The sequence below is a fragment of the Phalacrocorax carbo genome, chromosome 1, assembly GCF_963921805.1.
Source record: "Phalacrocorax carbo chromosome 1, bPhaCar2.1, whole genome shotgun sequence".
Lineage (NCBI taxonomy): Eukaryota > Metazoa > Chordata > Aves > Suliformes > Phalacrocoracidae > Phalacrocorax > Phalacrocorax carbo.
The window spans coordinates 93,960,938-93,979,034 of NC_087513.1; the positions used below are offsets into that span (position 1 = coordinate 93,960,938).

The 18,097-nt window shown below is 42.5% G+C and overlaps 1 protein-coding gene across 3 annotated transcripts in view; it reads left to right on the forward strand.

Annotated features, from left to right (window-relative positions):
- TMEM45A (transmembrane protein 45A) overlaps nt 1-12,481 on the forward strand; it is a 29,263-nt gene extending 16,782 nt beyond the window's left edge. For all 3 annotated transcript variants that reach the window (XM_064467421.1, XM_064467414.1, XM_064467426.1), the window contains exons 3-6: nt 2,079-2,291; nt 3,029-3,213; nt 5,080-5,225; nt 8,500-12,481. In XM_064467421.1, the coding sequence (XP_064323491.1) occupies nt 2,079-2,291; nt 3,029-3,213; nt 5,080-5,225; nt 8,500-8,593 (638 nt within the window). In that variant the 3' untranslated portion in view covers nt 8,594-12,481. The remainder of the gene's footprint in view (nt 1-2,078; nt 2,292-3,028; nt 3,214-5,079; nt 5,226-8,499) is intronic.
- Nucleotides 12,482-18,097: the final 5,616 nt, after the last annotated feature.

An 18,097-nucleotide genomic window follows, 5' to 3' on the forward strand; every position in this document is an offset into this window, starting at 1 on the left:
TTAAATGCCATGAAACTAAGAACTAGTGGGACTACTGCTATTATTTACATAGTTATTACTGTAACATGGTTTCCATCCATAGTGCTCTCTGGAGATTCTTTAAGGTCTCCTGACTACTACACAGCTAGTCAATCTGAGTGTTCATATGCTGTTCACTACTTCAGGGAGGGAGATGAGGTGTTTAGGCAAGGGGCTCACACATGCAGACTGGGAGCACCAGGCTGTGGGGGGGGTTGCTTTTCCATTTTGAATCCAGTCACCTCAGATGTTGGTAGTCTCCACTGAGTTATAAAATAAGTAAATGCAGATGCTTCTTCATTAATGTCATTCAAAAGTGAAAACATTCGCAAAGAAAGACTGAACTCCAGATCTTATTGCTTCAGGACCATTGCAATGGGGTGGGGCAGGGGGTGTTTCTCCTTCTGTTGTGGACTGGCCTGGGTACAAACCCATGGGGATGGTTTAGTGAGCTGTGCAGCCGACCGGAAGTGCCTAGATCTTGTTTACGTTCCAGCAGGCTATATGTTACCAATTTACCTTTATAGAGCAGCAAGCTAAATAATGGGACCTGGGGAGCTCAGCACATGTGGCTCTCAAGTTGGAAAGGATCTTTGTTTGTAGTCTTTTTAGATTTTTAGATTGTATCTATCTACTCTTCTTTAGATGCTCAGAGTTGTCTGGTTTCTAATCAAGGTGCAGGCTGTGCCAAAATCTTGTTCTTGCTTTTCCTTCCCCTTTGGGAGTTGAATCAGTTAAGAATCATCAACACTGAAGTGATGTGTCCAGTATACAATTTGATTTGCTTTAAAAATTTATCAAAACTTAAATAATAGCGTTCATTTTGAGGTATGAGCGGGGACATCTTTCCTACAAATCTCCCGGTCGGTGTCTAGAGGTAGTTGGGCAGCTAAAACACTCATCTAGTGTTTTTATTTTCACCCTGAAACAAAAAGCTATTATTTTAACATATGGTAATTTCAATTCCAGTCAAAAACATGGTCAAGAAAATCTGGCAAGGACACACAGTAAAAGCAGCAGAAGGAGTAAAACCTGCTGTTTCTGTGTTAGTAAAACTTGAAATAAAGATGGAAGAATACTGCATTTGGTCTGCAGCATATCTACTTATACAGCAGGATACTGGCCCACACTTTATAAACAATATAATTAATTTTAACATTTTGAAAGCATAACATATTTTAAACCCTTCCCAAACTTCACTGATCTTAAAAAGTATCTAAAAGCAGCTTTCCCCTTGCAGGAGTACTGCAGCTAGTTAGCAACACACTGAGGGGCCAAGGTAAGGGAGGCGGTGGAAAAGCAATTCAAATACTAATTCAGTATACATTCTCATGGGACCTTTAATAACTTTGCATGGTGGAGGGATTTCCTTTTATGGTTTTATAGAAAAAAAAACCCTTTTGAATTAGAGTCTGAACTCTGCCTTCCTGCATATTGCAGGGGACTGAAATGGTAAATCTTTCTTTTGGGGACTTCAGCATGTGTTACGCTCATGTCTGAACCACTGGGAAACGCAGCTGAACAATTCAGTCAGAGGACTACTACAATAGCAATTGTTTTTAAGACAAAAAAGCAGCACAGAATAGCTGTCTCCATTTTCACTGCTGGAAACTGCAAGATGCAAATATTCCCACCAGGAGTGGAGCTGAAGCCTGGTTTCCTCTGGCTTTCTTCTCTCCAGATTATGTGATACTTAATATATGCTTGAGCTCACTCTGTGGTCTTTCCCTCAGTATAGCAACTTATTTCATCTGTCCTCCACCCACTGCCTATTTCCTTGAAAAGTTATATAAAATTAATACCTTTGAGGCCTCTGTGCATTTTCACTTGAAGTTGGACAACATGTTAAAACCTTTACTGGGAATCTCTCAACTGGGCAGAAGGGAGTAATACATAGCAATCACCCAGAGAAATCCTCAGGCAACCAGAATAAACCCGAAACTGACTGGCAGTATGCTGCAGGGGGATATAGTGTTGCCTCTATCGTTTTATAAAGACTTATCATCAATCTAAACCTTAAGCACCAGGAAAAACAGTTATACTTTTCTTCTCATGCACAGGAATGGTGGCCGAGCAGTTTGTTCCCGATGGACCTCACCTGAAGTTGTATAATTATGAGGAAAAGCACTGGGATCACTTGATGAACTGGCAACATGCCACCATGTACCTCTTCTATGGCATTTCAGGGCTGGTTGACATTGTGGCTCACGGGACCAATGCATTGCCAGTGGCCATGGACAGGATGATGCTTTCCTTAGCAGTGTTTATTGAAGGTCAGTTTACCTCTCCCTGCAGAGGTTCATGTGAAACTTGCAGAGGGGAATCAGTCTTTGGTCTGGGAATCTCAAACCAGCCTTAGAGAATGAGCCTACAGGAGCTGGGTGTTTAACTCCCTGAAATGCTTAAAAAAGGTCAGTCTTGGCCCTCCTTAAACTACTGAGGGTTTGTCTCCACTGCAGCCCAGAGCATGATAACACATTGTAGAGGTGTATCTGTGCTTTCCTAACAGGCTCAGGTAGATAGCAACAGGAATGTTAATAGCACAAGCCTGTTTTGGGTAAGTGCTCGGTAGCTGGGGCATATGTTTCAATGTATGTACTGACATGGTATGCAACATGTTGGCTAAAGCCAGTGTGAGCGCATCTACCTGCACACCAGTCACACGCTGGCATTGCACTGGAGAAACACTCAATTTATGTTTTCTGTATGCACAGTATATCTCATAGCACCCCTTTTGTTACACTGCAGAGAGAGATGAATGAGACTTCTTGTTAATGTGTTTTAAACGAAAGGTGACAGAGCTGCACCCTCCCATCCAATTTCCTGGGCTGAGCTCAAGAGTGGGAGTACACAGAACGTAGGCATCAGTCTTAAAAACTACTCTCAGTTCAACTGAGGAGGTGTTATTGGCATAAAGACAAATGCTAAAGGTTCACTGTTGTCTAAAAGCAGATGCAGGGAGATTACAAGGGAAAAAAACGTCCTAAACTGATCACTTAATTTTTTCCAGGTTTTCTCTTTTGCTACCATCTTCATGGGAGAGCCATGCTGGATGTTCATGTTCATCAGTTATTGCTATTTGCTATCTTTGGCGCTGCTGTTTGCATATTTCTGGAAGTTTTCTTCCGTGGCAGTATTGTCCTAGAGATGCTCCGTACAAGCCTCTGCATATTACAAGGCAGCTGGTTCTGGCAGGTAGGTCACTTTTCTGCCTTAGGGATTTCTTCCTTCACCAAAATTCGTCATTTACCCTTTGCAGATATTTTGCAGGTAATATAATATGCCTTTTAAAAACAGACCTCAAAGGTGTCATAGAAAACAATACATTCTTAATGTCCCTTTAAAGAGATGAAAGTATTTATCCTATCTGTTTTATAGATGAAAAAGACATTCTCCTTCTAGTCTCTTTTATTTGAATCAATAAAAAAGCTAAGATGGTTTTGCTGAGCTCTCCCTTGCAACAGAACATCCCCTCTGATCTCTGTACCATCCTGCTCAAAATTTGCCAGCCAAATGGCGGTGATTTTACAGCCCGGCAACGTATGCTGCTCTTTATGAAGCCAGTCCCTGCTGTCAGCTGCCGGAGCAGTGACTAAATGCCCAGCAGAGTACTGGGCAGGTGAGGCAAAGCACCCATTGACATTGTGGGAAGAGGAACGAAGGTGCAAGTTATCTTTCATGTTGGCTGCCTCTTTCTACTTTCTAAAAAGCATTTCAACAGTAGTAATCTAGGTTTAAAAGGTATTTGAGCTCCCGATTTGCATTAAGAGACTGAGTGATGTAAAGCCTCATGCTTTTCCAGTATTCAGGAATTGAGGAGAAGAAGTAACCTTAGGGTTACTTTGGGATGTGGCTCCCAAAAGGACTCTTCAAAATGTAGCTGCCATTCCTTCACTTACTTGTGATCCTATCCAATTAATAGATATTTGATACCAACCCTTTCTTTGCTGTCAAACAAGGGAGAGAATTTAATGAACTGCTGCGATCTTGTAACAAAGAAATAGGAGCACTAGTGCGGATGTGTGTTTCATCTTATAGTGGAGAACTGAGGTCACTTCAGTGATTTTTCTTTCCGGCATGTCTAGACTGGCTTCCCTTTTTTATATTCTGGCCAGACACGATTAATAAAAAAGTTTGCTGTTCCTTAGGAGAACTGGACACTCAGCACCAAATCAAATATTTAAATACTTGCTCTGGCAAGAAGACAGACCTCTGAAACAGCAGTATTTTTCTATAAGTGAACTCAAGAATCTGGTGCTGCAGCACTTGGTGTTTTATTTTCTTGTTTGTAAACATTTCTTCAGTGATTTAAGAAGCTTTACGTAAGAGGAGTTAGATGCAACCATTTATTTTTGTTGTGTGCCTAATCTAATTTAAGAACAAGTTATTTCTTTAGCTCCGGAGACAATGTGAGTTTTGTTTCAAAGTAAAAAACTGAAGAACTAAAAATACAAGAGATTTAAGTGTGGCTTTTTTCACACCCACATCAGACTTCAACGGTATGTGTGACTGTAAACCACATACTGGCTGCAGCATGACAAATTTGTAAAAGGTAAAGAGACTTTCTTTCTGTCTCATCAACACCCTCATTCACTGAATTCTCTGCATGGAAATGCAAAATGCACTCCTCCCCTCCTCCTTCCTCTCTTCCTCTTCTCAGGTCCTAAATTCTCAGCTAAACTGCTGAGTGGTGACTTTGAAAAGTATTAGGCAGTACAGAGGACTGGTGCTTGTCAAGGCAGACCCTGTGTAGCCATGGGATTACTAGTTTCTCAGGTTATACATAAATCTGAATTTGATCTTTCCAAGCTCTGATCTTTCCCAGGTCCTTAATTCACTGGGCAAGAGCAAGGGATCTCCAAAGGCATTTCTGCACAAAACTGTGTAAAATGATCGTTTGCATCCAAGTGTGACCGCAAAATTGTTTTTAATATTAATCATAGAAATAATCAGCACCATAAGTAAATGAAATGTCTGCCTTGTGATGTGTAGCATGATACATGATACCGCATGGGATATACATCAAATGGCATTTGCTAAATATCTTTTATTTTATTACAGATCGGTTTTGTGCTTTATCCTCCAAATGGGAGTCCAGAGTGGAATCAGATGGATCATACTAATATGATGTTCCTGACCATGTGCTATTGCTGGCATTATGCCTTTGCTTTTCTTATACTTGCAGTGAATTACACAATTGTCAGCTGGTAAGTTACTCGAAACACTAAAACTTTGGAGACCTGTCTATTTAGTCCAGCAGGAGCTTTATTTTAGAAAAGTTTCACTAACAAATCAAAAGGCTTCCACAAAGTAATTCATTTTCTTGCAAGGTAAAATAAAAATAGGTATTGTTTATCGATGAAGACGACATGACTCATTGCTTCAGTAGGAAGGGGAAAAATATTCATAAAATACAGCTCTGACAGCATAAAGCTTCTCACATAAAATCAGCTCTTTTTGATGGTCTTCCACATTTGTAAGTGCATAAAAAATTACAAGGAGGAGAGACCTTTTTCCCTATAATGTCTTCTCTCCCAGTGCTCATCTCTACTAAGTCTGAGCCCAGCAGGCTTCATGACTTTGAAGATTATTGGACAGGTTTCATTGCTAGCAATTTCCTGTGATTAGGCCCGAGTTCTTTTTCACTAGCCAGTTTCATCGCCTAATTTCTAGTTAGCCCTTTTCCTTGCCACCCGATGCTAATTCTGACAAAATTCCAACTGCAGAGTTAACTTGGTTATAAAGATGAGCCTGATTCTGCCCACAGGACCTTATCAAGCCTTTGCCTGCACTGTCCTAAATATGCTTCTCACCCCTTGCTTTATGCCTACCATCTTATTTAGACATGCTTTGGCCATATGTAGTTCTTGCAGTCTTGCTTTGCACCGAGGAGGTGCCATGTCTTTTTGGACACTCAAAGCTGGGTAACTGATTTGTTGTGTAAAGGATGGAAACTATAGAGAATCAAGGAATCACAGAATCACAGACCGGTAAGGGTTGGAAGGGACTTCTGGAGATCATCTTGTCCAACCCCCCTGCTTGAGCAGGTACACCTAGGGCAGGGGGCACAGGGCTTCATGTAGGTGGATTTTGAGTATTTCCACAGACAGAATCCACAACCTCTCTGGGCAGCCTGTTCCAGTGCTCTGGCACCCTCACAGTAAAGACAATTTTTTTCATATTCAGGTGGAACTTCCTGTGTTCCAACTTGTGCCCATTGCTCCTTGTCCTGTCATTGGGCACCACTGAAAAGAGTCCAGCCCCATCCTCTTGACCCACCCTTCAGATATTTATAAATATTGATAAGATCCCCACTCAGTCTTCTCTTCTCCAGGCTGAAGAAGCCCAAGGGTCTCAGCCTTTCCTCAAGAGAGAGATGCTCCTGTCCCCTGACCATCTTCGTAGTTCTCTGCTGGACGCTCTTCAGTAGTTCCCTGTCTTTCTTCAACTGGGGGGCCCAGAACTGGACACAGTACTCCAGATGTGGCCTCACTAGGGCAGAGTAGAGGGGGAGGATAACCTGCCTTGACCTGCTGGCCACCCTCCTTTTAACATACCCCAGGATACCATTGGCCTTCTTGGCCACACAGGCACATTGCTGGTTCATGGTCAGCTTGCTCTCCACCAGCACTCCCAGGTCCTTCTCAACAGAGCCACTTTCCAGTATGTCAACCCCCAACCTGTCCTGGTGCATAGGGTTTTTCCTCCCCAGGTGCAGGACTTTGGACTTGCTTTTGTTGAATTTCATGAGGTTCCCCTCAGCCCAGCTCTCCAGCCTGTCCGGGTCTCACTGGATGGCAGCACAGCCTTCAGGTGGATCAGCTACTCCTCCCAGTTTTGTGCCATCAACAAATTTGCTGAGGGCACACTCCATCCCTTCATCCAGGTCATTGATGAATATGTTGAACGGGACTGGATGCAGCACAGACCCCTGGGGAACACCACTAGTGACAGGCCTCCAAACAGACTCTGTGCCACTGATCACGACCCTCTGAGCTCTGCTGTTCAGCCAGTTCTCAATCCAGCTCACAGTCTACTCATCTAACCCACACTTCCTAAGCTTACCTATGACGATGTTATGGGAGATAGCATTAAAAGTGGTGCTGAAGTTGAGGTAAACAACATCCACTGCTCTCCCTTCATCTACCCAGCCAGTCAGGCCATCACCAAAGGCTATCAGGTTGGTCAAGCATGATCTCCCCTTGGTGAATCCCTGTTGACTCCTTCTGATAACTTGCTTTTCCTCTACATGCCTGGAGATGACCTTCGGAGTTCCATCACCTTTCTGGGGATGGAGGTGAGGCTGACTGGCCTATAGTTTCCTGGGTCCTCCTTCTTGCCCTTTTTGAATTCTGGAGTGACTTTGACTACCCTCCAGTACTTGGGCACCTCTCCTGTCCTCCATGATCTTTCCAAGATGATGGGGAGTGGCTTAGTGACAGCATCCACCAGCTCCCTCAGCACTCATGGGTGCATCCAATTGGGGCCCATGGATTTGTGAGGATCCAGTTTGCTTAAATCATCTCGGACCCAATCCTCCTCAACCAAGCAGAATTCATCCTTTCTCCAGATTTTCTCTCTCACCTCTGGGGCTGGGATGCCTGAGGGCCAGCCTTAGCAGTAAAGACTGAAGCAAAGAAGGCATTCAGTAACTCTGCCTTCTCTGCATCACCCATCACCAGGGCACCCGTCTTATTCAGCAAGGGGCCACAGTTTCCCCAGTCTTTCTTTTACTACTGATGTATTTGAAGAAGCCCTTCTTGTTATCCTTGACATCCCTTTCCAGATTTAGTTCCAAGTGGGCCTTGGCCTTCCTCATTGCAACTCTACATACCCTGACAACCTTCCTATATTCCTCCCAAGTGGCCAGTCCCTTTTTCCACATACTATAAATCTCCTTCTTCCATTTAAGTTTTTCTAGAAGATCTTTGCTCATCCATGCAGGTCTCCTGGCTCCTCTGCCTGACTTCTTCCTCCTGGGGATGCACCGATCTTGAGCTTGGAGGGAGTGGTCCTTGAATATTGGACAGTTTTCTTGGAGTCCAAGTGAATACAGCTATTGGTCTTGTACCTGAACAACATTGAACTTTCTAGATGTTACGCTGAGGTTTGCTTAAGGTGTATGCTTTCAGATGTGTCCATAGGAATAAGCTCTTACAAGGAGTACATAAAGGCAGTATTGCTAGAGGCAGCACATACTAGTATCACAGTACATGTTTGCATTGTATAGCTGTCAAATATGCTAAAATACAGGTATCTACAATTAAGGCCTGGGGTTAAATTCTGCCCAGATTCTGCTTGAAATTACTATCTCTTCTTTATGGTCTCTTCCACAGTGGCACACTTCAAGTCTTCATAAATCAATCATCCTAATTCCCTGATGAGATGCAAGAGTTAAACAGTTTTTTACCATGTGAAATGGCCAGATGAGGCTTCGATTTACTATTGACAACTCTTTTTTTGTGTTGTTGTTGTTTCCAGGGCAGTTCGTTCAAAGGTTAAACAGTCCCAGTCCATGGAAATGGGATTACTGAAAACACCTGAACGAGATCAGGAGTCAGAAGATGAAATTTAGTATGAATATGGCTTGACTAGTTTACCGGCTCTACCATTAGGCTAATTGATACCTCATTTCTAGATTTGTTTGCCATCTTATTCATTCTTTACTACAACTTGCTATGCAAATATAATCTCCCAAGTACTGTCTACACCTACATAGTTACATCTTTATTTGCAGAGGGTAAACTTGGTACCTATTTGTGGTGGTTGCACTAGTACTTTGTTTATCACATGCTTCAAAGAAAACCAGACTAATATTAGACAGACTTGGAGTGGATGAGGTGGCATGATGAAGTCTGTGTGTTTGCCTCATTAAAAGCTAAGCAAAACGTTTCCAGATGCTGCTGAACAGACTGTTAAGTTTCCATAATTAAGGTGTCCAAATAAGTGTGTTTGATGCCCTGCAAGTAACTGTGCATAAATAACTGTGCAGACCTGGAAAACAGTAGAATGAGATAAAAAAATTGGGGTCTTGCAGCTGTCTTGTATAACACCTTCATGTCTCTGCTTGTAGCTTTATGTTGAACGGAAAGAAATACTCACTGCAAATCCATTCAGCATTTCCTTGAAGAGTGTGTAGTGTGTTCATTTCCACAGAGACACTAGCAAGCTTTGTAGGGGGACAAAAGAGGTGTATGATGGTAAAAAGCCACTGCAGTTATTCATTCTCATGCCTAGATAGTCCTGTCTCTTTGCTATCATTTGACTTTGAAAGCCAGTGAAATGACTCTGGTTTCCCTCTGTTCCTGGACTTTTCCAGAAAGGCCGAGGGGTGCCCATTGGGACAGCCCCTGGCCGAAAAGCCAGTTTCTTTCCTAAAGTTATTTCCTTTCCTTTGGTGGAATTTGGTGGAATTTCAGTAGGGTTCGTAGCAGACATGGGCCTGGACCCAGCACTTGGAGCAGGAGCAGGTAATGCTGATCTTTGGGCATGATGAAATGGATTTGCATCCTTTTCCTTGTGCTGCCCCTGCAAGCACTGGGCAGCCTGTGCAACACTGCATGGTGAGCTGTGGGAGGGCAGATGTTGGCTTTATAGTAGCTCCATGCCCAGCTACCCACAGCAGCGAGTGACTTAAAAAAAGTATTAAAAATTAATTGTATTTATTTTCTCCACTAAACTGAAGTCTTGATCCAGTGAAAAATAGAGTGCCCTCCCTAGAGCTCAACATTGCTTGTGATGCACTCCAACCTCAGCAAAAGGGAAATAGCTGATATATGGCAAAAGACATTAGAAAATGATGTTGCTTATAAGCACACTGCCCCTATGGGGCGAACTTTTGAAGCATCACTCTGGCTCTAATACACCTTTCAAAAGACCTGCACAGGCAACTGGGCAGGAGGGAGCACTTGCTGCACCACTGCATGTATGCTTTGCTTTCCAGAGGACTTAAGCACAGGATGCATGCTGGCAGCCATGGGCCGTTTTACATATCTGTCAGTGGTAAGGTGATCATTCTGGAAAACACCCCTTCCCTTTAAAAATAGTATTTTCTAACTATTCTCGGAAACAGGCTAGTGCAGGACAGCAAATTCTGTTCAAATAGTACCAGTGCATCAGTTTTGGTGCTACAGAAGTGAGTTCCTTCTACTATTTGAATATTTTCAGATGCTCCTAAGGGAATGCAAAGCTGGACTCTGGTAGATGAATGAGAGCTGTAGGATCTGGTCCCTCTACTTTTGAGTTTCCCCTATATCTTTTTCAGTGTGAACCAGAAAAATGAGTAGCATAAAATTATTAATTGCAGTAAGTTGATTGCTTAAAAAGACAGGCAATACAATTGTTTGTAGCTCAAAGGAATCCCAGGACTCAGGAAAAAATGAAAGGATTTTTCTAAAGCTATTTCACCTTCAATACAACATATTCATTCACTTCATTTTTAGGACCCATCTTTTACCTTCTCTTTTTCAAGGAGCACCTTCCTTAGCTGCACATGCTATTAATGCTGAATTTTAGATTGCCAGGCTTATCAATGTCTTTCCAAAATCAGTGAGGTCACTTATTCTGAAGGACATCTTCAGAAAGTACTTTACTTCTCATAGGCAGGAACAATGTAAGTTTCTCACTGCTTTTCTTGATGAATTAAATTTAATGCTGTACAAATATTAAGGTGCTGTATCTCTAAACCAAAGGGATAACTAAGTGAGAAAAAAAGCACGCTAAACACGCTGAGCTTTGATACGTCTTCTTAGAAGACTTCAGTTGGTGATTTTTAAAAATTATTTTAGATCTTTGACAAGTATTATGAAGTGACACTTGTAACTGGGTGTCAGATTATCCAGATGAATCTACTTTGGAAAGCAAGAAAGTTGCCTCACAGACATTTCTATGTTTAGAAATGTAAAACGTGAAACTGCAGATGCACAGCCAAAGTTCACCACTTCTCTTAATAATTGTTTGCCCTTCTTCAATGCCTTTCTCTGAAGGGCCTTGGGGATTTTGGCAAACTTTAATGAAGTCTGTCTCAGGACATTCTTGTAGGGTAGGTATCAGTATGGCATTTTTGTAGCTCTGTGCCTCAGCTTTGCAGTGGTCTCACTGTAAACTCTGAATTAATTGACATTTACTCCGCTCTGCAAATCTAAGACTTGAGTTTCATTACTGTGGTTCCATTAAAATCTGATTTTCTGTTGGCATAAGCCAGGAGGAAGATCCACAGCTTTGCTGAGAAGCTTGCCTGATAATTGCAGCAGGGATACATTGGCCAAATGCAGCGTGTCATTGCACCACATCACTCTTGTCTCCAAATTGTTGGGAATTTTTTAAAGGGCAGGTTTTTTTTCCTGCTAGCATGGTTGGGGTATAAAGCTTCTGTGGTGCTGGGCAGTGAAGACAATGGTTAGGTATCAAAGAGAACTTGGGGATTATTACAAAGGTCTGTTATGATAAGCCAAAATCAGTTGATGAAACGAGCCTCATGGGATTCAGTAATGTGAGCGAGCTGTGAATGTGCAGGGTGCTTAGCAAACTCTCCTTTTGAAAAAACTACTTTTTCAGAAACAAAAAGTGCCAGTACTCAAATGTGATGGCCAGAAGAGTGCCTGCCTGCTGTGGTTCTTCCTGTGACTGCTTCGGTCTGGTTGCTCTGGCTCTGTCCTTACCTGCGCCCGGGCATTAGCCCAGCAGTGGCTGAAAGTCTGTGCATTTTCTTGGGAGAAAACCTGAGCAGGACTCAGCCTGCTGAGAGGTATCACCTGTATCTCCCTCTGTCTGCCTGCTGTGAATCTCCTGTAAACTATCAGAGAACTGGACAAATAAGCCCATCAGACACATCTGCTGGTTTCAGTGCAACCATGCTTAGCAAAGATGCCTTTAAAGAAGCCCAGCCTGGAGGCTAATACAGTCTAAGACAGAGAACTGTAGGGCATGCTTCTTACAAAAACTGTCTTTTCACATAAGAGAAGGTGGTACTGCATTATCGAGCTCAAAGAAATGCAAGGAAAAACAGAACCTGAAGCCTCAAAGAAACAGCAGTCTCTTGGATTTAATTTTTAATACTTACAGTACACGCAGAGTGAGTGTCACAGTGGGGTTTTGTGCCTGATATATTTCGGGTGCCACAAAGGAAAGAAACACCCCGTTTCAGGGTGGGTTTTTGCCATGCAGAACACCTGACCCGTTCTTCTCAAGCATCGTTCAAAAGACAGGCCCAGGAACAGTAAGGTACCTATTACGATGAAAAAGGTACAACCCTTGGCACTTTGCTAGCAACGGATTTTGCTTGAGTTGAGTGAGTGCAGGGAAGTCTGACAAGTTTACAGACACCACTCAGAAAAAGGTAGCTGCTCTCAAGAAAATTTAAATTATTGTTAAATATGGGTGCCTTTGAAAAACTATATGGTAGTTTATAGAAGACAAGATATGCCTGTAATTTTATTTAAATAAAATTGATTTATTCACATAATATGTCTGTTATGTTTTCAGGGGAAAAAGCATAACCATTTATGAAGCAGGATGGGGTGGAATAGACATGTTACTCTCGTAGCCCATCCAGACATTTGAACAAGTTGCACTTGAACTCAGGAAAGGTCAGTGCTGCCTTGTCAAATTCCCTTGATTCTACTATTTAATTGTCATTTACAACACAGGTGAAAACAACTCTTCTTGAGGTCTGGGCAGTAGAGCTTTACAGATCCACAAAAGTCAAGTGCTATGGAAAAAGGAGGTGCCACATTTGGATCTGGTCTCCTGTGTCATACCTGATAGAGCAGCCAGTAAGCCAAGTAAACAGAACTGCATGAATGGGATCTTTCTGTTTTGGCAAGCTTAAGAATAAAAATACTTAAGATTTTCTTTTACTTTTCTCCCTTTTTCCTTTAAAGAAGAAAAGAAAAACCTTTTTTTTGCTGCAAGATGAAAATGCATTCTGAAAGAAAAAACTGGGATACTTAAAGAAATGTTGGCAATTACAGATTTTGCCCTCTTCATATTTTTCACCGGTTTCTAAAATTAAAACCAGGGGCCATACCTGAGAAAAAGTAGGAAATAATTTTAGCCACTGCATTTTGGGGATAAATTGATTACGCATTACATTCCCATGGAGTGCTTTCATCATTCCACAGATTTGATACCACTTTGCTACATATTTGACAGAGTTCTTTCTTGTCAACTATGGAGAACTTCAGGTGGGATGCACTTACCTGTACATAAGAAAATGTCTAAATTTCTCCATGACAAGGTAAGGGAGAGAAAGTCAGCACTTACTAATTTCCTGTTTCATCTGGTTGCTCACAAATCTCAAAGAGTCGCATAAGACTTTTGAAAAGTACCAGTCAGGAACTTTAAAAATCTAGAAATAGCTTTAAATAAACCAGCTGGGGAATCAAGCAATTTGCATTAGAAAATCAAATGTACTAATGTCACCGTATCCCCTGGGGTTGGGGCTGGGGTCATCTATCTCCAACCACGCTGCCAGCGTGACTGCTTACTCTCATGGTTGACCTCAAGGAAAAGCTGCTGACAGGATGCATGCCCCATCCCATTCAGGCAATCATGTAAAATGCACATTTTGGCATAGGCTGTGCATAAGGCAGGCCAGCTGGAGTGTGTGGCAGAAGCTTGGCTCACAATGGGAAGGTGTTTCCATCCATGGGGATGACTCAGGACCTCACGGTTGTGTTGGTGTTGGGGTGAGGCATGGAGGGAGGCATGCATGCATGGTATGGTCTTGGGAGGATGTTGCCTGAGCCCAAGAGATCTTACTCAATGTTGTCAGCAGGCTGTGAAGGAGTCAGTAGCCCAAAGGAAAGGAGGCTGAAACCACCCTCTGAACAACTAAGGAACAATAAGTCCTGTGGGAAGAAGAGTATCTCCAAGCTGGCAGCTTAAAGGCAAGGCACCCCCTGCAGTTCCTGGGTCCCCAGCCACACTGCTGGGTGTATCTCCACTAGCATTTTAGTTTGGATCAGGAGAGCACTTTGGACCTCACCTGCTCGTCCTAACTTAAGTGCCAAGGTTTGCACCATGGAGGGGAGTCAGAGTGTGGGAGCTGGAGTCCATTCAAGGGAAACTAAGCTCAATGGTGCTTTCCAGCATTGTGCCTCATGTGCTCCAAGCACGAATGGGAACCTGCATCCCTGGGACAAAACTAGAGTCCCAAAATGCCTGTAATGTGGAATGGTTGTCCCTTTGGCACCAACAGTAGAGGCACACACATGGGTAAGGTGAGCAGTTTGTCTGACAGGAGGGAGGGAACTCATAAAGTTTTATCATGAGGATAAATTATTAAATGTGGCTTTCTTTCATTTATATTATCTGTGTCTCTGTAAATCTTAGTAGATGTGATATTTGTTCTATATTCTGCAAATAAATACATTTTTTCCTTGTATCTAAACCTAGCTTGAACTAAGAGCAAATTTGGCAGCAAGGAATTTAAATCCTACAGGTTCATTCATCCTTAAAACTGAGGCACTAGAAAACTTTGATGTATCTGGTACCTTAATGCCCTCCTCCAACGTAGTTCAGTTCCTCTGAACAACAGCAGTTGGGGCAGGAGTTACTGGTACAGAAGTTGGTGGAAGAAAACAGGATAGTTTTTTATCCAAAATGCCCTTTAGCATGTGCAGTAGTGGAAGCAAGCCCAACTCCCAAGGACTGTGCAACAACAGCACATCTGTTAAAAGGGAGAAAGAGAACTGGAACACTGCTGGGCATTTGCCTTTAAAATCTATTCTAGGTAAAATATGTGCTTGCTCAAAATATGTGGCAGTAAAAAGCCTAATATTTGTCAAATAAGGCATAACTAGTCCTCGGATGACTTTTTCGGAAGAGTAATTTCTAACACCTTGCTATATAATTGTTGCAGTTCACGGATTTCTATATTTGATACACTTCTTGGGATGAAAATACATTTAAAAAGGAGTTGAAAAACATAATTATAAATACTACAACATACTTTGCAATTTGATTCAGAAAGAAAGCTCTTGCATGTAGACCACTGCCATTTAATGACAAAATATTCTGCAGGGGATGGTACCTAAGAGATCAATGTCACAGTGAGGGCATGAAATTGGAGCAGAAATGGTTACATCTACATACTGTGGTTACCAGCCATTGCCTCCCTGAGGAGGAGAAAGAAGAAATGGAAAATGGACTGCAGATCTATAGAACTGAACAGCAATTAAGCAACTAGAAATCACCCCCAGCACTCTAAGACTATGGGAAGGGAAGTTGTGTTTTTGGTATATGGCATTCCAGTCTGCCCCCAGTGTTATTTACCAGGGACAAGGTTCTCAGACACATTCTGGGATTTTTTATGGCTCCTGTTCTGCAGCCACAGAAGCAGTAATGCTGGTTTCCCACTCCTGACAGGAATTACAGCAGGAGTGAAAGCTTGCACTGCTTTGCTGGAATTTTACTGGTTTGTGACTCCAACTCAGACAGATGCATCTGACACACACAAAAAAAAAGTCAAAGATGGTGTTTACTGCTGGCACCGCACTTTATCCAGGCTTGAAAACAAAAAAGAAAGGAAATAAGAAACATCTGGCTCTAATTGAGGCTTTAAAGAAATGGAGGGAAGCAGAAGAAATGTATCTAGACACTCAAGAACGGTTTTGTCTCCTCGCAGCTGCATCACATATACAAATTTGCAAGTAATAAGGTTTTCTTTCAGTTTGATTATTCTATGATATAAACATGGTTTAATATTTTCATAAATAAAAGTGTACTACCCTTTAGGTTGTATTTATTTATTTGTTTTGGTTTTGCCATCTGATTCCTTATGCCATTTTTTTCTTTAAGGTTTATATAAAACACTCATGTGAAGTTAAAAGTTCCCAATCTTTTTTGCTCACAATCCCATTGCCACTTCCCAGCGACAAACTGTGTTCCATTTGTAAACCTGGGCTTGCAACCCAAGGTTTTGGACTCAGAGTATTTTATATATGCAAACACAACATGCTGCTCAAAAACGTCCATGATGATATTAGCTATGTAGAGGAATGAAGCAGGGATGTTATTTCCATTGAACAGAAAGGGCAATGTCAGTAACCACGAGACTTAATTCTTATTTCTTTCACACTTTGTAATTTAAAAATCTATGCAAGTATGCAAATACCCTGCTATCGTCTAGCAGCCTTTGTATTAGCAAAGGACCCAGACCTATGAATCAGAAGCTGGATATACATTTAATATATTGTAAATCTCAGACTTGGTGCTATATTGGATGTAGCTTAAGTTAATGTTGCTGAACTATTATGTGACTCAGTTTCCCCACCTGCAAGATCCAGTCTGTCCGAATCATGCTTGGTTCTGCTTTGCTCTGTACAAGTCCTGCACAGGGACCGGCCTCTTCCTGTGCATCTCTTAGACCCAGTTTTAAACTCTTGGCCCTTCTAACCCCAGAAAAGCAAACATTTAACTGCTTATGGCAAGAGGCTGTAAAGTAATTAACATGTACAAGGGTACTAAGCATTCTTTGTGAGTAGGACAAGGAGGAGATGTTTCTTCCCAGCTGAGCATTGCAGTTGTTCACAGTTCGACAGCAATGAGATAGCTGGGCCACACAGCTGTCAGGCTGCCAGGGCTTGCCTGTGTGACCCTGTCAATGCTTCCTAGCCCACGGGATGACCGGGCAGTGGGATGCATGCAGGGGCCAGCCCTGGAGCTGTGCCACTCAGCCTCCACCAACGGCTGCTCTTGCTGGGCAAACGGTGTAGCTCTGCTGCCCTGCCCCACAAAGCCCCATTTCTGCCCCTCTGACGAAGAAAGCCTGACAGTGCCTGTGCAGCCCCTCGAAGGGATTTGCAGTTTGGCATTTTATTGAGGTAAAAGGCTCAAACATCGCCTCTGTGCCAGGGAGACGGCTGTTTTCTCCCACCCTTGGACTCTGTCCCACCCATCGGTTGCGTGCCACAGCCCCACGCCCTCCTCGTGTCTCTGTGCTGATCCCAGCACCGAGGATATTTTCCCTTCTCTGTTCTCTGTGCTAATGAGAATAACACAGACAGAGGAAAGGTCTAGGACAAGAGACAGACTCATAACCCAAGGACTACTGCAGACAGGCAGGCAGATCCCCAGCCAGCCAGAGCTGCGCCCAGAGGGACAGCAAACAGCCCTGTCCTGCCTGGAGGTTTGTCCCACTACCAGTCACTGGTGTAGTGGCATAGCCTGTCTTCAACTAAAACCTCGGCGTACAGATTGTTAAGACATTTGGCTGCCTGAAAAAGCATATTAGCACTCTTGGAGCTCCCATTTGTAAATGTAATCTTAACTATTTCAGCAATTCCTCAGTCTTTCCTATGCCCTTAGGTGCTTTCCTCAATACAGGGTGTCTCGATCACTAAAAATTAGATGTTTGGTACTTTCCGTATCTATTTTTTGAATATGAGTATTTTTAAAATATATTGTGCAGATTGCCATCAAGGAGATCAAATGCATACCTTATCTTACTCATCTTTTTTCTTGGTAAGGGGAAAAAGATCTTAAAAATCTGTAAGATGTTAAAAAAACAGTAGTATCTAGCAGTATCAGGAGCAGTGTCAGTACTATCTAGTGGCTAGTCCATTGGGCCACATCCCAAGAGACCTAAGCCCTCTTTTTGACTGGATTTCTGTACATCCTTGGCATATCACATTAGTTTTTTGAGCCTTGTTTCTAAAACTGAGATGGAAGTGCTTCGGTAACTAAAAACGCCAAACAACCCCCCTTTCCTCACTGATAAAGAACACCATGTAAAAGCAAGGTACTCTTTCTACTCACACGCAGGGGTTCACCCACTGATAACTGATGATAAAAAAGACAGCGTTTATTAAATTAATTTTTAAAATAGCTCTATTTGCCTCTTCACTTTGACTGTGATATTCATCTCTCAGCTTTTAATTTGTCAGTGGGAGACATGATAGCATGCAGAAGAAGATGATGATTTCGGCCGTTCTGGTGGTGTAACTTTTCTTTCTGCTTCACATTTTACTTGTGCCTTTACCCATTTTCTTTTTCTTCCTCACTCCTTTCTGGCTGAATCAGATGTCCTGGGAATCTGAAGACACAGATTTTATTCTCAGTTGTGCCAGTGCCTGCT